Source organism: Platichthys flesus, chromosome 7, assembly GCF_949316205.1.
Source record: "Platichthys flesus chromosome 7, fPlaFle2.1, whole genome shotgun sequence".
Classification (NCBI taxonomy): Eukaryota; Metazoa; Chordata; class Actinopteri; order Pleuronectiformes; family Pleuronectidae; genus Platichthys; species Platichthys flesus.
In genome coordinates this window covers 7682936-7710200 of record NC_084951.1, presented here as the reverse complement: position 1 = coordinate 7710200, position 27265 = coordinate 7682936, and the positions used below count along the sequence as shown (strand labels likewise).

General features: G+C 41.9%; 1 protein-coding gene across 2 annotated transcripts; it reads right to left on the bottom strand.

The window, feature by feature from the left end:
* Positions 1-4687: 4687 nt before the first annotated feature.
* On the bottom strand, positions 4688-27071 carry dennd2c (DENN/MADD domain containing 2C). 2 transcript variants are annotated; one of them, XM_062392172.1, is made up of 19 exons: positions 26798-27071; positions 21973-23090; positions 19128-19252; positions 17569-17651; positions 17249-17398; positions 15738-15816; positions 15432-15476; positions 14181-14368; positions 13347-13456; positions 12698-12767; positions 12099-12176; positions 11558-11698; positions 10989-11137; positions 9416-9593; positions 8682-8723; positions 7156-7264; positions 5836-6078; positions 5446-5532; positions 4688-5359 (listed from the first exon to the last, which is right to left on the bottom strand). In XM_062392172.1, the coding sequence occupies exons 2-19, from the start codon at positions 22878-22880 to the stop codon at positions 5328-5330; spliced, it is 2817 nt and encodes a 938-aa protein (XP_062248156.1). In that variant the 5' UTR covers positions 22881-23090; positions 26798-27071; the 3' UTR covers positions 4688-5327. The 2 variants fall into 2 exon arrangements, with proteins under 2 accessions (XP_062248156.1, XP_062248157.1); XM_062392173.1 differs by having other exon boundaries at positions 14181-14365.
* Between the last annotated feature and the right edge of the window lie 194 nt (positions 27072-27265).

Genomic DNA, 27265 nt, shown 5'->3' with positions numbered 1-27265 from the left:
GTCTTGACAAAATACTGGGCAAAACAGTATTCAAGGAGATCATGGATAACACGACTAGTGAGCCTCTGAGGCTTTTGTCTCTGATCTTCTTAACTGGGAACAGTGGAGTGCGGACCGGTGAATCAGGGAAGGGGACATTTACACCAGCCTGTAAAAAAGATTCAGAAATAGAACGTATCCCCTCCACTGCTACTTGTCTGAGTGGATATTGTTGTTTGCATGGTCTATAATCAGATTTTGGAGTGATTTTGAATGGATCACAGTTTCTGATGAGGCCCACATCATATTTATCCTTTACCTACAATGTTTCAGGCAGATCTGAAAGTAGAGGAGAAACATCAGAGGGGCTGGACAACATTGCATAAGAATGAACGTGATTTTCAGTCACAACAAATGAGCGTGTGGCTTGAGAACAGAAGGTTTGAGAATGTTTTTAGATCAAATGCACTCAGACTGGAGGAACACATCCCGTCAGGCCTGGTTGTGGGTTGTCAATCAGCGACAGCCTGGCATGATCTGACAAATGGGCCTAAGTCTTGCCACTGGTCATCATGGGACTGGGAGAGCGAGATGTGAGGGCTGGAATTTTAGACGCAAATCAGTGCCAACTGCTGGTCAGTGAGTGAGAAGGCATCTGCGCTTCTGGAACCAGAACAAAAAACATTGGACACTTTTAGAGAATCATCAGAAAAAGGCAAAAACAGAGATTCATAATCATGATCTGCTGGGTCTGTCACATGTGAAGTGCAGTGCAGTGAATCGGTGTGCATGAAATCAGAAAAAGGGGTGATGAGAGAGTGTGACGTGGAGAGCAGATCAGTGGAGGCATTTATAGGAAGTGGCCGCTGATATGCAAACAGCTGCTCATGTCTGGTCTGTAACATTGTGAAGGTGGGTGAAAAATAATTGTGTGTAACCGTCACTCCATCAGAGGAGGATACTCAATTGATGGCTGTGTTTGACCAATTGGCCCACAGGGGTGGTCATTTGACAGGCAGTGCTTAGGAATTGCTATGAAGTGACATCTTGATATAGTTCTGTGTTTAATGTATACAAGTGTGTTTAGTGTTTTGCAGATCACTGTGTGTATTGTTTTGCAAAAAGTGTGAAGCTGACATTGTGCTTATAGTGGTGCAGATCTGGGCCATGTTTTGACAATTAGTAAGGGGATTTCCAATACAAGCGCCTAATGCTGACCACTTGTAAATAAGCAATTGTGGCCTAAATATCCCGAAACAAATGTCAGCCTTTTTTTGCAAACATGCGATGCTCTAGACAAGGTGACATCTGGATGGGAACCTAAAGTGGCCCATGTGGTAAATGGTGAATGTCCCTCATCCATGCATTATGGCTATGGTTTACTGGTAAACAGGAGCGGTATGGCCAAACGCCATCATTTCATCAACTGGAATCAGTTGGGTCAAGATAGTTTCAAAACAAAGCCGTTCAAGACAAGATATATTGATTTACAAGCCTGTGATGGAAAGGATTTTACAGTGGTGCAGTATCTTTATGGCCCCTTACAGCAAAACACTCCTGTTATCCTCAAATAATCTTTGGGCCTGCAGCCATCACTCTAGTGCTCTGTCATGCTGAATCATTCCAGGAAGAGGGAAGTAAATGCTTTTACTGTTATCATTATTATTTTTATGAACTTTCACCAAATCTCAGGATGTGCACGGCTTCCTCAGAGACGAAGAGGAGTGAAGACAGGTTACAAACCTCAGGCCAATCCAGTTCCCATGAGCTTATCACAGTTCTTATAAGGTGATCGCTCCTTGACAAAGACCTTACTGACTTCAAGCAGTGTTTGTTTGTGTTTGGTTTACTATTTTCCATTCCACTGACCTTTACTGCCGACTTGTAACGTTTTGATTACTTTCAAAGTATTTCACATTCCAAGAAACACAAACACACACCCTAACCCTAACCTTAAATAAGCCTTGACCGAAACCTGAACCTGTTTAGGGACATGCTTGCTTTTTGTTTCCATAAGGAAAACAAGTCTCCATAATGTAACAGTGGAAACATTAGGTCCCCACAACAGCTATCCTACTGAGGACACGCATAATGCATACTCTAGCTCCTTGCAAGTAACCCTAACCCTTAACCTAAGGACCGGACAAAAAGTCCTCACTTTCCCAAAAATGTCCTCACTCGGTAGGTTGGTAGACTCCAACTGGTCCTCACAAAGACAGCTGTACACACACACAAACACACACACACACACACACAAAAACACACACACACACACACAAACACACACACACACACACTCTCACACATACACACACACTCTCACTGACACACACAGAGGATTTAGTTTTGTGTGGACTGGTAATTTTCACTCTTGTTGCAAACTTTGGAATTACATTAGGGAGGGATTTACAGTATTTACATATTGGAAAATCATTGCAGTGACCAATAATGATTGATGATTCTGTTTTAATTAGATAGATAGATAGATAGATAGATAGATAGATAGATAGATAGATAGATAGATAGATAGATAGATAGATAGATAGATAGATAGATAGATAGATAGATAGATAGATAGATAGATAGATAGATAGGTCCTTTTTTGACACTGCATGAGAACAAATAAGATGAATCTATACCGACCAGCTGCACTACCAAGTTGACATATTGCTGCTTTTTGATTTATTGTCCTTGACTAGGGTTGCCATGAGCCCGTCATCAGGACTTGTGTCATTTATCAAATAGGCAGCTCCTAACCAACTGGCTCCTTTTAAATATGTAATTTTATTTTAAATGCCACAAATTTAGCATACTTTTCAAGGGCAACCTCATTTCCAAACAGACTTGAACAAGTCTTTAAGCAACTTTAGAAATAAATAGTGAATGTGTCGGGAACTATTTTTAGTAGTGGATCAATACAGCTTCACATGAAGTAGGTCTTAAATCAAATCAAATGTATAATCCTCTCATTTTTGAGGGGTCCCAATATTGATACATAATTTAATTTGTACTAATACTAATATTTTTGCACGTAAAGCCAGAGAGTAGGTGGTAATATTATCTCAAATAAAAGTACACGTTTTCCTCCCACTTACAGCTGCGCTATTTAAAATGCAACTATCACATCTGAGCTGCTGATGTTAACGCACGAGACTATAAACAATTACCAGGAGGACTTCTCAGTGTGTTGGACTGAGTGTCTCTTGGCCTCTTTGTGGAAATGCATGGAAGCAGTGCCCCCATGTGGCCATGGTGAAGACATGCTTGTATGACGATTGCTCAGCTGCTTTTGTGTAGCACTGATTGACCATACATCTGCTTCTCAGGCTCATCTCACACCTGTGCACCATTTCCTACTGGCTCCGACAGTCACAGCATTACATCACTGTTAAAGGAGCTCAGAGTCAGGGTCTGAGCGGAGGAGGGGAGGTTTATACGCAGCCACAGAGGAAAAGTTGTGCCTGAGAGGCTCAGAGGAGGGCGAGAGAAAGTTTCCTCGACTCAAGAACCTGTTCTGCCTGAATCCTTCACCCCCGCTCTCTCAGGGTGTGTCTAAAAAAAGTCAAATACACACCAGCCCTCAAGAGGATCCACTCCCCTGCACAGACACACACCATTTTCCAACTAAATCCCTCGGGGCCCTTTTTGCTTCAGGCCCCAAATCACATGACAAGTCATTTGAAAGTTCAGAAGTAGATGCTGAAGATGTGTTTTACAAAAACTGTGTTGTGCAGAGTTACACTGATGGATGTTTAATTATAAATCATAGAATGAAATCTTAAGGAGACAAATAAGCAGAAATCCTGTTAGTGTGCAGCATGTAATGTTTATCTTCTACTACATGTGACTTTTTCTCACACACACACACACACACACACACGCACACACGCACACACACAGAACATCTATCTTGTATTTCCTTGAGGCAACAGGTTAGTTTCATTCAGATATCTGTAGGCTTTGTTCAAATAGAAAAAGTATATTCTTCTGATGCTTAGACTAAAACACACACACACGAACACACACAGCAGAGGTGAAGCGAACATAATAGAATGTAAAACCTGAGGAGTAGAGTCAATGTAATGTTTGATTTTACACATGACTATGCAGATATATATATTCTTTTCTTTTTTTTGTTTCTATTATGAGAGCAGACTCGCACTTTTAAGATGTTATAATGTTAATTCATTATTGCAAATGTTAACTTTTTTTACTGCACATGCCTCAGAGTACTTTAGACGAGATTTCCATTTGTCTCTAAAAGACAAATTAGTACAGACTGGAGTCAGTGCTGTGTAAATCACAGGGTCACAATCAAGTCTGTCTTAAAACCAAGTCCTGTCTGGTGTGATCATCCTGTCCATCCTGTCATACCTAATCCAAATAAAGAAAAAAAAGTGGATCGCGCTTCCTCATTTTGCAGCCATTACATGAGACGCCCTCTATTATTTACTTCTGATGCAACACGACAAGAACAGCAACAAAGAATTTAGATTTTATGCTGCAAAGTTCAAAACGCATCCTGATGATAATTTATCATACACAAAATTATATCATGGAAACAATGTATATTAGCACTAGTACTCATATCACTTTGCAATATAGCCAATTATCCTATAAGTGGCCTAAAAGACACAAGTATCATAGTTAGTAACTGCACAACCCACTTTTCAATGCAGTTGCATTATAAATAGGAGTCACGCATTAATTACTGTCCTTGGAAACCCATTTATTTTAAATGTAGGACATGTCATGCTTTAATACAAAAATATCCCAAATACTGTACATTGCTTCTCAACATGTGCAAAATGTAAAAAAACATCATATTTACAACTCCAGTTAACAGAGAGAAAAGAAAAAGGCTTAATTCCCACAAAATAGTCTAAGATAGAGTCCAAACACTTGATCAGAGTGACTCAACCTCTACTATATATGAAATACACACAAATACAAACACAGTAAACAAAAAGGTTCTCACAGTTTGTGCTGAGAGGAACGCAAAGTCAGAACTTTACATGGAAATGTATAAAAACATGCGTCAGGTTAGAACCACACAGTGTTTTCAGTTGAAATGTAACATTAAAGTTGCACATTGTGCGGCAGAACTGATCCACAAAGTGTTCGCCTTGTGCCTTGTCCTTGTGGTTCAATAAAACAACAATAGGAAAGAAATAAAGTGTTTCCAGTTTCCGTCCAAAGAGAAGTGCACTGCTCCCAAACATACACACAAGGTCCCGTCAGAAGCCAACTCCTCGCCGACACCAGACTCTGATCCACATTCATCTCCTCTGTCAGTCCAGCACTAACTCCACATCTTCTGCTGTTGATTACATTGTCTTTCACTTTCCTCATTTAATCTGGAGGAGCTTCATCTTGTTTCCTAAAAAGAAAAATAATAAAAATCAATTAGCTGCTGAGAATGAACATTTTTAAAGAGGGAACATCTGATCCTAGAGCAGCACTCACCCAGCCCTTTGAGGAACTTGTTCACGCCGCTCGGCTCCGGCTCAGGGTACGAATCCAGATACTCGGCCACTCGGACTTCAAACAGACCTGAGCACAGAGGGAGATGTTCAGACATGTGGAAATCTGATTCAAGTAAACAACATTAAACATGTTGAAACGTCAGACTTGCATCACTCCAAGCTTTAAAGAATATATATAATAAGATGATATTCACTGTTTTTCACTAACATCACACAACTCCAGCACTTAGTGTACAAACCGAATGGCTACAAATCAAGATGGACACTGACCCTCCATGAGACAAACAGCTGTACCCTTGTAAGAAACATTGTTCATGTCTTTAAATGATTCAAACCCTGGTGACCACTGGCACTGCCACCTCCCTCTTACCTCTTCCTCCTGCCTTGCGCAGCTCCTTGTCCTGAATGAAGCCAGCGAACATCTGCGTGTCCATGAAGAGCTGCAGGAACTGCCGGACTCCACGGGAGGGGTGAGACTTGCGGAAGCTGTCTCGCTGAAGCTCCCTGCTGCCATTGGAGGACTCGACCATGTGGAACGGATAGTGGCCCACCAGCTCCACGAAGAGGCGCACAAAGCCCTCAGACACCAGGGAGCTCAAGTCATCTGGCTGGCCTGGAGGGATGGATGGATGCATAAAGAGGAGAAAAGGGTTAATAACACAGTTAGTTAGTCTGTGACTTTAATGAACTACAAAGAGACTCAGAGAGAGTCGTGTCTAATGCTTTAGCTTATGTTATGACTGAACTTCTTTATTGTGGAGCACAGATTGATGCACTGCAAATCATCTACTGACAACATGAACAGGTCTTCAGTGAACCAGAGTTTCTGCAGGTTTCAACAAGTTAGACTTTTTGAGCCTGTGATGAATGAAGATCTACGTCAAGTATAACAGATATGAAGGAATGTCAGAGTCCCAGGGTTCTACATTCCACCATCACTTAAGATAAGGTGAAGTAGAGTAGAAGAGAGTGTCCCTTGCAAACCACAGGCAGAGACAGTAGATCTATAGTCTTTCTCACATTCACGCTGATTGTACTGAGATCAATTCTGACCAGGATTTCTTATAATTAACATGTCCATGTTGGTTTTGTCTCTAATTTTATTGCAGGGTGCTAATATCTGCTTCGCCAAGAAGGAACTACACAGAGACATAACAAACTATACATGTCGCCTTAAATATTTCTCTTTAACAAAGACATACATTTAAGCGTGACGGAAGAATTGCTAACTGAATTTTCAAAGTATTTTTTTGCTCATAAAAACTATAATTTAAAACAAAGATTCATACAATTTAACAAATTACCATCCCACAAGTAACACTAGCCTATTGCACCATATCTAAGTGTCTCACGAGTCGGATGATACATACGATTATGTCAGAATATTTTAGGCCTGATATTCAAATGATTACATTTTTGACTATTTGGTGAACGTCTGAATAGGTTCAACTCTCCAGTGAAAAAAACTGGGTGTTGCCACTGGTATTTGCAGAGATTAGGTGAACCGAACAAAAAAAGAAGAGCTCAACAGGTCTTTGACGAAAAAGAGGATCTACAAATATAATTCAACCCCCTAGAGAAGAAAAAAAAGGAACTACACGAGATTGTTACAGGCTTAATAATCAGTGAGTCAAGCACCTGACTGACATACAGACTCTGCTGTTTGCCACATGAAGTCAGTTATACCGACCTCCAAGTCTGTCTCCATCCTCCTGTCTCAGGATATCCGCCCTCTCCTCCAGGATCTGCTGCAGCGCTGCCTGCAGTTTACTGGGCAGGATGCAGTCTTCATCATCCAGCTGTCAACACACACAACACAGCAGAGGTCAATGGCAGTCACGTATTGTCATTTAAAAACATACAGCACATCTCATCTGTTCCACCCACTGACAGACACATGCATCTCCTTTTGGCATCAATGGGAGTCGTTCCTGTACCAGTGAGCTTGAACAGAAAGACCTAAGATGCCCCTGAGCTTTTGTTCCAGTTTGGCCAGTCGTGTTCTTATGAATGATTTACTCGCTTCAAAGATGGATCTGGTGCCCAAAAAAGAGGTTCTAGGGCACGGTCAGAAGAAGGTGAATGAGAAAGCTAGGAGGCAAAAATACATTTGCTTCCTGTGGTGCAGCATATCTGCAGGCTGGCTCTGCATGGAGATCAGCTTGGGGAACTTTGAACCAGGAAACTCACTTCACATTTTCGTGTGTGTGACCTCGACACAATGCTAAAAAGCTTCGGTATTTATTGTATGTATGTGGACAATAATGTATTTCAGATCTCATGTGCTGATCCACAAAGACAATCTTATATTAAGATTAGAATGTTCACACAACTTTCACTACTATACAAAACAAAATAATGCTACTTCACTAATTATTTTTTAGCAGGGCTGCACATGCATGCGCACAAACGTCACTATCACACACAACACTGATTGACAGGTACACAGAATAATGGGTAAACGGCAGGTTCTTGCTTCAGAGAGAGAACCCACCCAACCCAGAGAGATGCCACATGGACAAAATGGAGCAAAACAACAAGTTAGAGAACTTTCTCTTTAATAATGCGAAATGTTTTTTTGGGTTAATTACAAATTATAAGACTGCGAATCACCTCAGTTCTAGGTAATTAATGGTAAACACTGGTTTGAAACGGTGAGAGAGAAAGTTCTGACAGATTTTGCGCCTGAGTGAAGTTCGTGATTTTAAACTATTCTTATAAGCAGAGAATGACACACACTTGATTAACAGCAAAAAATTTTACAAATATGTGCTCGATTCATTTTGTATCACATCTACTCACTGTATTTGTACAATGCATAAAAATTATTGATTGATTGAACTGGGGTTTTGTGTAACAGATCATATCGGTGTGACAATGCTTGTTTCTAATAAAAGAGACGAAGAGGACGTTCACTTAATGAAATGCTAAAAATGACAAGCAGAAAAATAAGTAAAAAGTTAGAGCAATGTTGAAAATAAATTAAAGCGTGATTATTGTAGCTCTGGATCAGCCAGAGAAGAGTCCAGTGTGTGGGTTTCATGAGATGATCTCACTCTGGACTTGTATCTTGTACATTTTCATCACTTCCATCCTTTGTGCATGCTCAATCATCTTGGTTCTGTCATCCTCAAAACATGCTGCATTCAAACATGTGCAGGCAAAGTCAGGTTTCCACTGGGGCCACACCTATCATACCCGGCTATGTGTACACACCTGAATGACGAACTTGTCTGCACACAGATCCACTATGAGCACCTGGGGAGCGAGAAGAGAGAATGACAGTTACTGACTGAGCTGAGTTCACTATTCGTAATCACAGGTATGAAATGTTGAAGTAGGCCTGAACCAGAGCCTATTAACAATTTGTCGACAAAACATTTGCTGCCATCAGATTGAACTCCAGATAATCTCTGGCCCTTCTGTAGAGGGGCTTTCCAAAGGAGAAGCTCTGGACAGGCTGCTCTGTTAATTCTGCTGCGGAGATGAAAAAGAGGAGCCATTCACATAGGTGATGCTGGCAAAGGTGTCGACATTGAAAGACAAACGCATTCGAGAGCATTCTGGGAAAAGGGTCATCTCCGCAGCTGAATTAATACGTTAGCTTGTGCCTCTGCCTGCTGCGCCCCCCCTCACGTGAACACTCAAGAGTTGTGTTGTTGTGATCAAGTCTGAGTGGAGGAGCACCTGCTGCATTCTTCATTTATGCAAACTCCAGAGAAAGTCTGGACACAAGTGTGCGGACATTCTCCAGAGTTCACGTCTGAAAAAGGCTTTAGTCACACACAGTGGACAATGGTGCATGTGCCCCTGTGGAGGTGCTACTGCTTGTGCATTCATTCACAATACGCAGTCAAACTGTGTCACCACAACCACTGTACATATAGAACATTTAAACAATGGATTAAAAAACATTTAAATAAAATATTAAATATCTTGTTGTGACCAACCTCCTCAATAGGAAGCTCCAGCAGCTGTGGCAGGCAGGGGGCCAGCACCCCGATGAGGAACGGGGTTGGGGAGCAGCTGATGTCCAACATACTGGCCGGTAACACAGGCACAAACGTGTGCTGCCACGTGAACGGGTACAGCAGCGCCAGCACCGCGTGGCTACACCGGGACAGCACGCTGCATTGAACAGGAGAGAGAAGATCAGTTCTCACACTGAGGATCACATGATGTCATAGCGCCCTGAAAACAGGTGTCACACCACCTCAAACACATTTTCAACTGGAGGAGCATTCAGCGAACTGTAGTAGAGTGTTGAAGAAATCTGCCAAAACACAACTGATCTCTGTTCGCCCTCTATTAATGCAGTATTAATCTCTGGTGATGCTCTGACTCAGTTTGCGGTCAGAAGTCAACACGCTTTGAAACACCTCCTCCACTTCCTTTCAAGTGGTCAATTTCCACAGAGAAGCTTTTCTCTTCTTGGGAGGACACTCAGCCAAGCGCCGCACTTTCTTTGTACAAAGCACACTCGTCTCCATGTCATCTTATCTGTTCCATAGAAAAGGCGACAGGTCCTTCATCATTGTTCTTAAAGGTTGTGAATACTCAGTTTCAAACAGCTGTTATTATACTCTGCTCTAAATCCAGTTTTTTTTTTTTTATTTTAAACCATTTTCTCATCTTAAGTTTCTCTCCGAAGTCTGATAACATTTAATATCCAATCAACTCCTAGATTACTGTATTTCTAATATTGATTTTGATCTCTTTTAATCAGTTTTAGATGATATTGTTGGAGAACCTGTCGTACCAAGCTGATGACTCCATCGCAACATTTCAATTTGTGATGTAGAAACAGTTTTCATCCTCAATAATCAGAATAGATCATAATACTGTATTCTAATTTCCATCATTGTAACTGCTGCGGACCGCTATCGTCAGAAAATGAATTAGCCTTTAGGGGCACCAGCCATTATTCTGATGCTCAAGGTGTAGACAGCGGATATCCGGGCCACTTTCAGTTTATTTTATGATACACAAACAGCGATACTTTTTGTAGGTTATTTAGGTATTCAGGTGACAATTTGGCTAATCTCAATAAACAGCTGTCTGCCATATTGAGAACTGAGAGCCGATGCATGATGGTGATTAAGTCCTGCCTCTTTTGCTCTCCAGTCTCCACAGTGACTCTTTTCCTGGGTCAATTGTGATGCTGTACTTTTGTGTGTGTGTGGTTTTATTATTGTTGTTGTGATATCTTTAATCTACTAATAATGTAAAATGTATTGTTGTGTCCCTGTCAAGCCCACTGAGACACTGTAAGTGATACAAGCTTGTTTAAATAAACCTGACTTGATCTGCTGTTGGGACTCAGCCACAACTGAAGCAGCCCACTGAGGCCAAAGTACGCAGAGATAATTAAAACTGGCCCTGGGCCTGTGGGATATCAGCAAGTATCGACTACAGCTGCCATATGGTGTCTTTTTTAATTGCCTTGCTTTATATAATCCTTATGAACAGTGGAGGTGAAGTGGCCCTGCCGTGTTAGAGTGTGTGATTTAATGACAGCAGTACCTGAGCTTGTCGGCGATGAAGATGACTCTCCTCTCGAGCAGCAAGGAGGCAAACACCTGCAGGAGCCTTCCCACACTGAGGCACTGCAGCAGACTGTCAAAGTCCACGTGCTCTAATCTGGAGTCCACCGGCCGACACAGAGTGAGCACCTGGCAAAGCAACAAGAGCATGTAGACTGAAACTGTACAGTGTGGAGACAGTAAGCTGTTAGAAATGGTATAAAAATACCCATATAGGAAGACTGTGGGCTGCTGCAAGGGGGAATTTAGAAACCTAAGCTAAGGCTTTCATTTAAGGAGCCACCTAGAAGAAAGTAGGTATTTTACAGCATTTTCTCTGAATTACCTCACGTAATTTGAGTCTCTAAACAGGAATGACTACAATGAATACTGTTAACTGTTGTAAACACAGAGCTGTCCTGACATGACGCCCTTCAAAGCTGAAATAGCTATCCCCATTGTTTACATAGATAACCTCCCATTCTGAGTCACTCTGAGTCTGCAGAGAGGAGTGGTTAGAGGGGGAAAAAAACTACCAATTAACATTTCCTCTTTTGGTCTCAGGGTTACCTCATTCCCAGTGCCGGGGACGAAGCTTTTGACGGTGACTGTGCGTCCGGGGGCTGGAAACGGGGCCTCCATCACGCTACGCATAAAAGGATAAACCAGCGCTGGGGAAATCTCCCGGCGCCTTTCCACCTCCTCCAGAATCTGTGCAGACAGAGCCGAGCAAATCACTGCCTGTCCTGAAGGAACTAGTGTTGATTAAAGTGTGAACAATAGAGCAGAGGCGGCAGAATGCAGCTCTGCATGTAAAAGCAGTTTTCCTCCTGGAAATACTCCCACTGACTGTTTGTAACCTTCCCTCAGCCAACTGTAAAATAGGTGGGACACTGCTGCATGCATACAACTTCTTTCTTAAAAAACACACCCAGTGATTGCTCAGGATTATCTTTGATTGTAGTCTCATTCCAGCCTATTACATACAAGGAGTTTGAAAGCATTTTCCCACACGTGCAAGTGGATGAGGTGGTTGAACTTTTTAGAATGCATCTCCTCTCCCTGTCAATGGCAGGATGGAGGGAGCACTGAAACTATATGATCACTTTACCTTTGCAAAAAGGCTGAAACAGCCCAGCTTGCTGACCATACAGTGCACCTCAGGAAGCCTCTTCCCCTTTCCACTGGGCTGGAAGACACACATAGAAGGGAATGTCATTAAGCAGGTAACAACACATAAACTGCATCTACACTTCCTACATATATGACATCGAACACCATAAAATACATCAAATATAAACATATCGATTATTTCCCTTTTTTGTATGTCATTGAAAATGCAGCTATAGTCTGAAGTGTTAGGGTTTTAATTTCAACGTAAAAAGTATGTTCAGAAAAAAAAATTAAAAGCAGCTCTCTGTCTTTGTGAAGGAAAAAGGGGGAAATGATGAAATTCTTCATGTTCTCTGTCATTGATTCAGAAGTGGTTTGGTCTGTGATTCACAACTCCACAGAGATGTTGAGTAAGCATGCGGCAGGCTGCCATGTCATCATCACACGCACACGCACACACACACACACACACACACACACACACACACACACACACACACACACTAACATACACTAACATACACACACATTAACACACACACACAAACGCACTTGAATCAGTGACTAAGACACAAACAGGAACTCATCCACACTCACCAGGATCTTACGACAGTAACAAAACCAGCGGCTGCCGTCCTCTCCGGTGAGGACAAAGGAGAAGGTCTCACTGAAAGCACAACATCAATAGACAGTGAATCTTATGGCACTTCAAAATAAATTCCACTGTTTAAACCATTCATTTGTGTTGGCTGTTTTCTGATGGGAAACATCTGATAAAATTGTATCATTAAAACATATTAAGAAACATATGGAATTTCTTTATCTAAAATGCTTTTGATTAATATGAAGACTTTGCATTTATTAGTATAATACCATGTTTGTTGTTTCAAGGCAGAGAAGCGATGTAACACCATATCATTACCCACATTACAACAATGAACCATTTTAACTACAAAAAAAAACTGAGGCCCTGTGCCCCTTAGCTCTCAAAGATTTAATTAGATCAGATGAAACTTTAATGATCCCTGTGGGGAACTTGAGTTGTTGTGGTAGCGAGGATATAAATAGAAAGCAAATGGGAATATCAGACACAACCCAAATAATAATTATGGAGCTACAACTTGAAAAAGTTAAAACACACCATAGGTTTGTATTATGACAACAAAAGAAGATATTGATGTAAAGGAAATAAATGAAGAAATGAAAACAGTGTTTAGTTAATTATTACAGTACATTATGAGCTGACCTTGGCATGTGTGCACAGGGCTTCCACTCCAGTGAGTCGGGGAAGCAGAACTTAGGAATGACCTTCAGCTGATCCTCGGCCTCTTTGGAGATCCGGGAGGACTTCTCAAACTGAAACAGTCGAACACCAGTTCAGTACAGCAGTATTTTCCAAATCACTACAGATTAAATAAGGTATCATTCACCTGCATTGTTTTATGACTCGATAGAAATGATTATACCAAATTAGAAGACATTCTCTAAAGCTGATTTTAAGATATCATGTTGAAGAAAGACATAACATACTCTGTGAGGCCACCATGACATTGACCTTTGGCTAGTAAGATCCAAAGACTGTATGCTAAAATCAAGTGATTTAATCCTTTAGTCCAAGTGAATGTTTGTGCACAAAGGGAAAGAATTCCATGAAAACGTTCCAGAGAATTCACCTTCACAAGGCAACAAATGGGCTTTGTAAGGCCACAGTGACCTTGAAATGTGACCTTTGACAACCAACAAAAATCAAATCAGTTCATTCCTGAGACCAAGTTAATAATTGTACCAAATTTGCTGAAATTCCCGAAAGGCATTCTCAAGATATCAAGTTCACGAATGGATGGACGGACAGATAACCAGAACACATAATGCTGGCTGTCACTGACACGAAAGCCTTCAAATAAAGAATGATTTAATGATGATGATTTAATTTTAATGATTTAAAATTTTAAGTTCTTGGTTTCCGGTCCTGGGGCATTCCCCTTTGAGAGTTAATAGTCGTGCATGTTAAGAAACCATTAAGTCAGAGCAGAGCTATGACATTTGCTCAGAAGAAGTCACTGTAAAGTCCCTTTCTAACCATTTTGGGAAACTGTTGTGTAATTTCAGGGGAGTAGGTGTTTCCTGGGGAGCCTTTTCTCAGCGACACCACCACAAAGATCTGGAAAAGCTGCTGCTGTTGCAGCTGGATGAGGTCTTTCTCCAGGGTGCGGTAGCCAGGCCGACGTTTCAGTGTAGACTGGATGTAAACTGATCTCCTGGAGCCTGCTGGACAACACACAGTGAACAGGTTGTGGTAACGCTTGCCCTGCGACAGACAACATCTAATCTAGCACAGAGGAGCAATATAAAGCATTGTAAATATCAATCTACAGAATAATCTGTGGTTCTTAATCCTGGTGACACAGTATCTGAAACAACAGTCATGATTAATCTCAACATTTCCCTTTTCTAAGGAGGCTAAACAGTTGGCAAGCGTTAGGATAGAGAGGCTGTTCATTCAAGGTCTGTGTTGCAGTAACATAACCACAATTAAAGGACTGATTTCCATGAAATTTGATCGTTCATGGTCCCTTGAGAAAACTTTGGTTCAAGACTACCTGGACACGAGTCAAGTAGTCAACCACAGTGCTGTGTCAGTTCAAGAGAAAAGTCCGACAGACCTCATTATCGCTCTGTCGGCACTAAGCCCAGGCAGCAGTAATGTTGCCCCTTGCGAAATTATTTTGTACAGGTGATCCAATGAGGATGTTATGAACCAGTCACATAAGACCTAGTTTGATGACTTCATGAAGCAGCATGGGATCATGGAAGTTGATGTCTTCACCACCACTGCGGATAAAAACCTACTTAACGTGACTCAGGCCCAAATCAAGTTCACGGATAAAGTAGTGTATTAACATTTTATTCACATTACGCAGCAAACGGCAATGAATCATCCTAATCTAATGAAAAGTGAGCCAAACCAACAGTGGAATCAAAGACAATAAATAGCCTAACGATCTAAATGGCAAGCAGAGAGTTTTTCCTTTGTCTTTCATCGTTTGCTCTAAAAGTTAAAGCAGAGACGGGCAAAACCTTGGATAAAAGAGAATGACGCCAATACATGGGGACAATAGTTACACTCCCTGTTACCTTAAATACAACTGACAGTTCTCTGGGCTGAAAAACTTAATAAATAACCATGCAGCCCTCTGTTTATACTTAAGTGATAATAAACACTGCTGACAAATATGACCAGTATTTCTTATTGCATTTAAGAAATCGTATTTAATGGCAACCTGAAAACCAGATGATACACAGTGCAGTCAGCTTAACTCTATGTTGATACCTTTGCTGTTGTCCTCTGGGTCGCTCTCTGTCCCGCTGGTCTCCTCTGTTGACACGAATTAGAGAAGGGAGAGATTAACGTGATGCAGAGGAATGGAAAAGACTTGAGAAGCCATAATCAGATGCAGACAGCCAGCCTTTGTTTCATAATCAGCCGCTTTGCCTCCTAAAGCCGCCCCGGAGTGTATCAGACGCTGGGTATTTCCACCAACTTAATCTCTCTGAAGTGTTGATGGTGGAGACATTGGGGCATATGCATTAGTTCATGCACACAAATCTGTGTGTGTGTGTGTGTGTGTGTGTGTACCTCTCACTGAGACGCCCTGGTTCTTCACTCTCTTCCTCCCTCTCTTGTCATCGAAGATCGTCTCAATCTTGTTGACGTACTGTTTTGTACAACACAGACACTCATCAGCCCCATAATTTCACAGCCATTACAGAATCGTGATTACAGGGATTCAAGATATAACAGACTTTAAGTACATAATTATATTATAGATTGTCATTTTCTTTTACTCCTACATTCCTGCATTCCTCCGTTAATGAGAGAACCCAACTGAATTTGACAGGGTACAGGGTGCTCACATATATCCTTAGGAGGACGGTCCGAGCACATGTATGAGAATAAACCTGGAAATAATTCCATTTTTTTGTATAGATTTCAGTGAGGAGTTGAACTTTCAGAAGAGAAAGGTGTGTTTTGTGGTTCACAACGGATCATTCACAAAAACACTGCTGCAGTGTGAATTTGTTTTGTTCAGTCTGTCAATATGTGGGGGATCAATAACAGGTTTTAAACTTGTTTTCAATATTGACAGTGAGGGAGCCCCTGTTTAAATTTGACTCACAGATTGTTATTGTGAATGTAAAGAGGTTCAAAAAGGAAGAATTAGTAGAAGAAATGCATTATTCATTTCAATCCAAGTATAAATATAACAGCTCAAACCATTCAGTGTCCCGGCACCAATTGTATAGTTAAGTTTTTAAACAATCTGTTGTCAAATGTAGGACTTTATTTATAAGTGTCAGACTCAGATATGAAAGTACAATTGTTCTTATTTCCTACTACCTCACGGAATAATTTTCACTGCATAGATTTAAATTTAGGTTGCAGTATTCTCTGTAACATTTTTTAATCTAAGTGTAACTGGAGTTCCAGATGAGTAGATTATCAAGAAAATCCAAAATACTGACAGATGGATGGACAAACGGACAGAGAGGGATTATTTAAATGCAGACTGGTGTCAATCAAGTCCACCTCCTTCTCCCACTGTCAGCTGGGACTCAGCAGGCACTTTACACAGGATCTTAGAATATTATAAAGAAATCCAACAGTTACCACTATGAGCAAACACCTGGCAACAGTGGAGAGATAAAACTCTCTTTTAGGAGGGAGAATCCTCAAGTAGAGCTGAACTCAGTGCCTGGACTGGTTAGGGTGAGAGAGTTTGTGGTGATAGGAGCCGACATCGGTATCGACGTCGGCTCCTATCACCACAAATCTCCTCCGCAGAGAACCTTCACAGGACATGTATGAAAACGGCTTAAGTCGATTTCATTACTGTACCTTATCCTTAAAGTTCCTCCCTGTCCAGACTGTTTCCACTGCCATTGGTCGTATATGTTTGAATTGAAGTCTGAATTCTAGTGAAGCCGTCAAACTGACAGTCGTACGTCTACCCCTATCTGTTTCTTTCAGCATCCTCTCCTTCCTGCTCTACATGGCACCACCTCCTTCCTCGTTGCACAACTATTTGGTTATTCTATCACACCACAGTGAGATACAACTGTTTGTGAAAACATGGAAGTATCACTTACGTGAGGTGTCCTCTGTGTTTTTTGAGTGCTTGTGCGCCGCGGTGCAGCAGGTTTGGGAGTTTCTGCGAGCGTTGAGGATTTGGACACTTGGTAGCCCTTCCGCTCCCCTTTGCTGGCGTAACCTTGCAACGTCTGGGGTTTAGGAGGCAGCTGGAAGACACGAACAGTGGAGTTATCTCTGGTTTTAGATAATTATACAGTGTCAAGCTACAGCACTTCCTTCCTCCTCCATCACAATCTCCGGTTGCGCACGGATCATCTGATACACAGAAATAATAAAAATGCTTGTGTTCTGTGAGAGTAAGAAGTTTTTCCCATACCTTCGGGTTGTGAGGCCTTGAGATAGGTAGACACATGGGAGATAGCTTAATATCCTCATAGGGGTTATCTCTGGTCACTTCACCTGAGGGAACATGGAGTGATTGGAGAGATAAGACATGCTGGATCAGTGTTATACACAGCGGACACTGGGAAATGATTTCACCAGAACCTGATACAGGCTTTACGTGCATGACAGCAATTGACTGAGGTGTCTGGTGGGTATAAAGAAGTTGGGCACCTTATTCCTTTTTTAGTTTTGACCTTTCTGTTTCTTTGTGATTATGTGGTTCTGATATTTGAGTTATAACAATTTGCATAATGGCACTATCCAATGAAAATGTATGCATAAATCAGCATCAATATCGATGTTTATCTAATTCCATTGGAGTTGACCTAACTTAAGTGCTAAACGCAGAGGAAGAAGTCCAAAAAAAGAAATTTTTAATAGATAGGCAGGTGTGATAAAATAGGTAAACAAACAAAGGCACATGACAGAGACAATTTATACATTCAGGCATACATTAAATTCCTCTAACCTAAACCTATGTGAACATGAGATTAAAACAGTAAATGTGATAAATCTATTTACTAATTCCAGAAATCTCTGTCTGTCTGTATGGGGCACTTTTTTCCTTCCCACATTGCGTGTGTATTGTTAATGGGGAACAGGGAAGTGTGGTGTGGAATTATGTGCGATTTGGACACATGATACGTTCATTATTATAAACTTTGAAAAAACAGGGGCCTTTCTGGGGATTGTGTGTATGGTTGTGTGGAGCCAGTGTCACTTTTTTTCCTCTAATCTGTGAAACATAAGTTATAGTTCTACAAAAATAAAGACTGAATTTTTTTAAGTTAGCTGATCGCACAGGTTAGAGCCACGTTTCCATGGTAAGTACCAGTGCTACACTTCCATATGTTTTGTGTTATGTTACATGCTGCCATTTAGCTGTTAAATTATCAATAGAAAAGAAACAATTTATGTGATAAAGAGATAAACTTTGTATAAACAGGTGATGAGGGCTCTGTAACAGCTGTGGCTGAGATTCATGGGACAAGGGACAATGTCGATCACGACAGAGGCAAATTCACGGCAACTGATTCTCCCGTCGGGCTCTGGCGTCTGAGTCAAGCTTCAATGACCTTACAATAAACCGGTGAACGGCGGGCGAGCACTTATTTATCTAAAACTACTTGTTTCTATTATTATTTCATTTAAAATAATTCCTGCACTCTTGAAAGACATACATATTTATCCATTAACTACTGCTTTTAATTGGCACAACTGAGCATGATTGATATGGTTTAATCAAAATGCCAACATTTTAAAAACCTGCTATTTAGTGTCGATAATGCTGATACCAGCACTGCTATTATTCGGTATTTAAAAAAAAATTAAAGCATGGCATGAGCCTGGAATAATCTCAAATTCCAAGTCCAATTTTGAAGTGTTAAAATGACATGACAGCCTGACATTCAGGATAATGATCAAGATCTCTGGAGGTTCATTCACAGGCTGATCTTCTTCAGTGTATATGACCCAGGGAGTGCAACTTACAGAGAATGTCCTCGTAAATACTGTCTTCAGAGTAGGCATGGTAAAGGCCGGAGTGCCTCGCCTCTCCTCCCAGCGTGCCTTGCTTGGCTGTCAGACGAGCTGCATCCTCGTACTCAAAGGACTTCCTGCGGGGGGGAGAAGCGGTGAGAAAGAGGGGCCTGGCTGTTGTCCTTAAGATAGCCAGCATACGTTTGTTTACACTGCATGTCTACTGCTAGGGTTCCACCACTAAATTCCTTATGCTGATATCAAACACAACAGGACACAGAGCATATGATAAAGTGTCATGACAGGAAATGACTGAGCTGTAAAAAAATAAAAGCAAACAAAAAGAAAGAGTGTGACAGGATTTAGACGGAGACAGCTGTTGGCATAATGTCATCTTAGCAATTTTTAAAAGGAAAGTAAAGGAAAGATGCAGCTGTCATCCAGTTATTGGTTAGTTGTAATTATCAATATTCAATTATTAGTTGGTAATAAGTTCATTTGGACCCTCAACTCTTCTGTAAAGTTTCAGGTTGTGAACGGGTTGTGTTTGATTATGTGTGTGTGTGTGTCTGCACGAATATATACATGTGTGTTTGTGTGTAAATTCAATCAAGCTGCACCAAATTCCACACACTCACTGACACACAGCTCATGTGGCGGATTATTTCATCAAACAAACAATTCAACTAACAAACAAACAGACTGGGTGGACAAGATAAACTCATTGCTGGGATAATAAACTGAGGCTCAGCACAACACACACAGAGGGATAAGTGATGAGTGATGACTGACAAAAAGTGTGCAATAAAGCCTCCATCTTTTTATATAAGTGAAGAGTAAAGCAATGTTCCTCAAAGGCAAAGATCATTTATCATACTGAAACTACACTTTGGGGTTTTACAATACAACTATGTTTAAATATTCCCTTTTCTTCCACTCTAAGTGTATATGTAATGAGCTATACATGATAAAGCGCACATTTTGTTGATTAAAGAAAAAAAGTAAGGGTTAGGGTCAGATATCAGATATCCAATCGTGCAAATGCTTTCTGTAGCCAGACCCTTAAGGGGACTTTCTAATCTAGATCAACACATTTCTACCCACTCTTCCTTCAAAGATTCCTAATGTGATCTACCTAGATATGTTTAATGATATTCAGATCAGTGGATTGTGAAAAACGGTGCCAAGCCTTCAGTTTGTGACTCTTGAAGTGTTTCATGAATCATGACACACCTACAACATCTAAGGCAATCTGAATCTGGAACTGAGACTAAAACTGTGATGCAAACTTCCACAATCAGGTATCACAGCACAGGAAGAAGTTAAAACCGATACAACAAATCCAACCTGCTGCCAACACATCGAGCACTTGATATAACAAAACACATTATTCCTTTCACAATCAACAATATAATATAACTATAACTATAATATGTAGTGTCATATATGTTATTATTCCATTCATGGCAAGATGTATCTGGACTTTTCAAACATTGTATTGTCCTCCACCTGCATGTGTCAAGGTACTATTTTGGTCTAATCATGACTGACCAATGATCATCATCCCTGCGGTAAAATTTAGATCTAGTTTAATTATTGCATGATGGATAATAACTCTTGACACAGCAGAAGCCTGCAAACCTTCAGCTTAGCAAATCGGTGCAGAGACAGACAAGCAAGTACACAAAGTACTTAACAATGTATCTGTGGTAAATCCCGCTGTAGTAGGTGTCACATTCTGCCATGATTAAAAACACACACACGTGCGCACACACACACACACACACACACACACACACACACACACACACACACACACACACACACACACACACACACACACACACACACACACACACACACACACACACACACACACACACACACACACACACACACACACACACACACACACACACACAAACAAACACACACGAAAACAATAGCAGCCACGTTGGTTACAATCAACTGAGTGTATACACGCACAACTGTTCTCCTAAATAAAAATACAAAATATGACTGGGTGGGGTTTTGTGGCAGTCAAATCTGGCACCACTGACCTCAGAGCAGTGGAACAAGACTACAACAAACAGACGTGTTACACTGCTCTGATAAAAGCATTAAAACTTTAATCTGTGACATGTTAGAGCAACAGTGGCACAACCAGAGGAGTATCGAACACTCTAGTTCACAGACTGAGTCATGCTGGTCGTGTGAAATTTCTTGTTTCACAAGTTGCAAAGACTTGATTTAAAATGTAGTCGTATTCTAGTTATTCATTTGTGTTTATAAGCAGTTAGCACCCATATACAAAATATGTAGCTATGTGGCTTAATCTGATTTTGTTTTTCAACTTATATTTTATCATAAACTGTGCACATCTTTGCTGATTATTTTTTTCTGAAAATAACACTGGGAATTGACATTCAAAGAGACAGAGAGTAAGTCGCATCACATACTTTCTGAAACGACTGTGTACAGATTGTGTTGTTTTGACAGAATACGTCTGCGTGTGTGTGTGCGTGTGTGTGTGTGTGTGTGTGTATGATGACCCTGGACCAGTGGCTGGTGAGGAACTAGGCCAATAGAGACAATAGAGAACAATGCTGCCAGATATCATGTGATATCACACATGGACCCCAGCCAGAAATTACAGTCAGACAGTCCCTCCTCAAATCTGCCCCTAAAAACAAATCAGCAGTCCGGAGCAAGAGAACAGCTGCAACGTGAATTTTTTAGGGTTAAATCTCTAATATCCAATCAGCACGATCTAGAGTTTTCTTCAAAATCGTACTAAAATAACAAATAAAAAAAGTTACGTGTATTCTTTCAACCCAAACTATCTAACGAGACTCACCTGTTCTTTTTGTGCCTTGAAAGCCCATTGGTCTTTGCAACTGGACATGGAGGAGGAGGGAAGTTAGGCGGGTGGGCTACCCTCTTACTCCCTGCTTTGGAGTGTTGGTTATGAGGGGATCTTTTGTCCCATTGCGCCGTGTGCCCTGAGATGTTGTTGTTGTTGGCTGCCCGATATGTAAATGTCCGCTGAGGTTTAGGAGGAGGCTGGGATTCACCTGTAGACTCCCTGCCTCTTTCCCAGAGCAGTTTGTCTCCCTCCATCTTACGCCAGAAACCGCGTGAGGTGTAGAAGTTCCCCGCAGGCATGTTGTCTTCTTGGAAATCACTTGACAGAGGTAGAGGTTTAGAAACTACTTGAACCTCCAAGATGCGTTCGATTGTTTCGTCTCCATTGGCAGGGAATTTATGTTGCGCAGAAGAGTTAGTATTGTTAGCCTCCACTTTTTGAGATGCAAATGTTTGTGCTGCAAGTGGTTTATATCCTGGCGGCTTGGTTGAAAGTCCAGTGGAGCATTTCTGCAGAGGTTCTGACCTTCTACCAACCACACGATATCCAGCTTGTGCTGGGGATTCCCGGAAATCTAAGCCAAAACTCTTAGCTTTGGAGATGTTGTCTTTCGCGTGAAGCCCCCCTCTTGAGACCTCGTTGGTATATCCATTTCGCAGGAGATCCTCAGACAGAGTTCGGGATAGGGTCGGAGGGTGTGCTTTCACTCCAACCTCCTGGCTGCTGCCCGGTTGACTGCGACCTTCCCACTGGGAGATCTTCTCCCTGATGTTAATTTTCTTCTCGTGAGGAGGGGGCCTCCCCGGCTGCCGACCCTGCCATGCCACAGTGGCCCCCTTCTGCAGGCGATCGACCTCACCGCCCCCTTGCCTGCCCTGCTCCAGCCTCAGAGCCAGCATGTTGAGAGGTGGGGGGCAAATGTCAGCTCACCCTCAGCTCTCCATTAGGGTATGACTCAAGTATTTCCTTGCCAAGGCGGGCAGTATTACTTAGTACAGGAATGATCAGGAAAAACCGGAGCGCCACCAGATTTATGGCTGAAACTGTCTCTGCGTGTCCTCTTGTCCTAGCAGAGTGTCATTATCCCCTCGTCTGCATTTGTAAACAACCTGAAGAGAAGTCAACCGACAAAAATTAGACATCAATCACTCTGCACTTAAAAACAAGTCCAGACAACACACAGCAGGATGAAAGGGATACTGAGGTAACACAGGAGGACACAGTTCCTTTTGAAACATCACGCATCTTAAACTATCTACAAGGAGAACGCATGGACAGAGAGAAGATCAGGAAGGACAGGATCTTGTCAAGGTCGGTCGCCAAAAATAAATTCAGTGAGATAACAGATAAAGATAACACAGTAGCAGGAACCAGATTTCTGTGGCGTACTGCTGCTGTCTTTAGCCGCACCAAACCCTCCTCTGCCCCAGGGGAATACAGCTTTCTCTCTAGCTGTTGTCCTTAACCACAGAGCTGGCCAAATGTAAAAGTCCAACGATACAGCAAAGCACTAAATCTAATTCAGTGTTCTCCGCAAGGCTGCCTTTCAAATAACTGTGAAGAATGCACACTTGAAATTATCTGAAGAGCATGATTGTCAATGCATACTTAATAGCCATCACTATCTACTTACTAACACCACAAATGTCTAAATGTCTCATTTTATGCAAAAAAATTGAAATATAATATTCATTGCAGATAAACCAGGTAAGATAATCGCAAAGTTTTTGAACTTCACTCTGCACCATATACTGCTCGGAAGCTCCGCACATAAAGCAATGAAAAGTGACAGTGTATTGTTGAACTGTGTGATGAGGACTCACTAACATTTATATTTTTTCAATATATTTATATTTCTTGATATTCCTTCACCCACGTACTGCATGCTGCTTATGTGATGTCCTCTGCTGCTTTAACATTGCAGCAATCCCCATTGCGTGACTAATAAAAGGACTTCTTATCTTATCTTATCTTAATTTCAAGGAATGATTCCGAAGTAGCTCAGGATTAATAAAGGACAAGTTAACAGCCAATTCCAGAGAGGCAGGTTTACAACAGGCACTGCACTAGGTAGGTGAATAAGAGAGAACATTTTAAACCCACGAGTATATGCAGTGGAATAAATCTCCTCAAATGGATGCGCAATTTATCAAAAGCATGGTGAATTAACTGGAGCTGTACGTTTGGCATAAAGCTATAATGTTGTTCCGTCTAATTCATGCAGTCAAGCAGCGACAGACTTGATGTAAAGTTGTGCAGTGGACGCCCCGGCCCCGCGACTCTCAGCCCCTGAGTCAACATCGAGTCGGTGACTGTACACTCTTGTAAAGCAGCTCCCGGCTTGCTGGAACCAAACCATTTGGACACGTTGCACATTAGGACCGAGGCTGAGGAGAATCTGGAGAAGGGGAGACATGGTAAAATTCCACTGCACAGCTCCTGATCATAATAACGCTATGCGCTGCATTCCTACAGAGCTGTATGAGAAGGGGGGGGTCGGGGAATAAATTTAACTATAGAGACACTCAGTCCGTCTCTGTCTTGCAAGTGACGCCTTTGTTTGGTTTGACCTAAATCAAATGTATGTGTGCGACGGAATGCTGCTCGATCATTGCCAGACCGTGCAATGACAATGCGACTCCCGAGCTGACCCATTTGCATTACTCGTCTGTGTGCGGTATGTTGTACAGGAAGAACAGAGTTGCGTTTCCTGAGCTGCAGGAAGAAGGATCAGCACACTGTCCATAATTATTGTGCGGAGAGATTTTCATCCAGTTGCAACCCCCGACGTGAGCTAGGTTTATAGCATCTGAACTCAAACCCTTTGTGAAGGTAATCTGAGATCCTCTTTCAATTACCAAAAAGTCCAGCAAGTACCAGTAACATTTGCAAACACATAAAACTGCCAGTCCCCTCTTTCCTGTGGCACGCACGTTCTTTACTGCCAGTGAGGCAAACTGCGAGGTGTTGTGGTATCGAGTGACAAAGCTGGAAGGTGAGTCCAAATGAACCACACTGATGTTTATATCCCTGTCAACTGTCGGGGAAAGGTGTCCAACTCCGTGACTCATCCCCCGCAGAAACCCGACAGGGGAACCCATGAAGCTGAAGCTCCCCATCATCACTTGGCAGCTAAACTAAACCTAATTGCACCTTCAAAACCGCCACAACACACGCCCCTGAGGACGAGCGGCGTGACTCAACACGTTGCAGGTGAGGTGCTGCACTACACAGCTTCGCCCTCAGCAAAGACCTACGGAGGTATGTAATGACAGAAAAGTGTAGGTTGCTAAATACCAGAATATAAAGAACATGGTAATATAAAGATAGAGATAAAGCCTCACAATTGCTGTAACATTACCGGTCACCAGAACGGCTCCCTTGCATCCAGGCATTCATTTGAGCAGCTCTGTTGGATGATTGAAAACCCACTTGATGTGACAGGCTCTGTCATCTGTAGTTGGGGGCTGTTCCCAAACAACTCTTAATTATATTATCATATTACTATATTTTTGATTTGATTTGATTTCATCGTGATTTGATGAAGTTAGAGCTGTTCTGGCTCAGTGATGCCCCCAACCATCAACAAGTGGTTCATTGTTTTAAATCAGTTTCAAAAATGTTTGAATCTGTTGACTGTGTTTTATAGAGTTGATCCTTTTGGTATGTCTGCCCAGAAAAAGAGCATCCCCCCCGCACCCACAAGTTTTACCCTGTTTCTCTTTGCATGGGACAAATAAAAACAATCCTTGAGAAAATGTCAAAAGGTTTACATTTAAAACGAATGCGCGAAATCGAATGGATATTGTTTCTGAGCAGATTGGTGGAATAACAGATCCCAGGCGCTCTCCGTTGCAGCAGCTGGGGTTATTCTGTCTGTTCTGTCTTCAGTTGATCATTACCCGAGCTGTTCCCCCTGAACTTGGCAAACCTGCGGGTCGTTTCAAAGCAGCAGCCATCCTCATCTCATGGGATAATGGCCATAACTCAATCTGGGTCTTGCACATTGGCTGCTGGTTTCCTGGAGTGTGGAGGTTGTCGCTGCAGTAAATTGAGGTTAGATGCAGAAGAGGAGGGGGGGGGGGGGGGGGGGGCACACGTCTATAGCTCCATGCTCTCTCTCTCTCTCTCTCTCTCTCTCTCTCTCTCTCTCTCTCTCTCTCTCTCTCTCTCTCTCTCTCTCTCTCTCTCTCTCTCTCTCTCTCTCTCTCTCTCTCTCTCTCTCTCTCTGGCAGATGCCAAATCTCCCTTAAAAACTGCACCGTTTAAAATGTTATTCTTTTTTGCTGAGACTAAACAACATACATCTGAACCCCAGACACTAATCTGATTTATTATGAACTCCTCTATAATTCGGCGTTAACAATAGGCCTGTATATGAATCAGCTAACAGGTTTAAACGGCTCCGTCAGCCCTCACAGTGAGTCGGTGACAACAGTTAGCGCCAGGAATAAGGGCTTTGGAGACTTCTGAAAGTTTATATTGGTCCGAAAAGCGCCTTTTAGTTTATAAGACGTATGCCGAATGAAACAACAGGGATTCATTGTATACAAATAGGCTTTACTTGTATGTAACAACAACACGATAGATGTCAATAGCGGAGGACTTTTTAATTTGCCGTTTTTTTACAATGGACTTCGGTGCACTGATTTCACGAAAAGAAAAAACTGCCTAGGAAAAGTAGCTGAAATAGCAACTAGAGCAGTGAATGAATCAAACTGAGCAGCTCATTTACTGACGAGGGGTGGACACAGTGTCAGACAGGTGTGGATTAAAGTCAGTAAAACACCACAAGGGTCTGTGGGTGAGAACTTACCGCTCGTAGTTCACAGCAATGAGAGAAAAACCAGCTCCTCTCCTCGCTTTCCTCCCGGTTACATGAGACACGGATGAAACGCGGCTCCTCGCATCCTCTGAACAGCGCGAGCAGAGTTCGGGCTGACGCAGACTCCGCCGCTTGCACTTCACGGATCAGATCATCAACTTTACATAAGTTACACAACTGTGCATGGAACGTGTCGCCCACTCTGATCGCTGCACCACAACAACAACAAAGACAGTGGCCATCAAAAGTGAGGCTGAACACTCCTAGTTCTCCTGATCGGCACGATTACCAGCAAGTCCGCCGAGGACACATGCCACTTCCGGCGAGAACTTCCCGAAATAAAACCCGAAATTGACAAGACAAAGTTCTATGAGCTTCGAGAGCAGTGGTGGATCTGGATTTTTCTTTATCACAATTTACATAGATTATATTTCAACCCTTCCTGATTCAGTGCATATT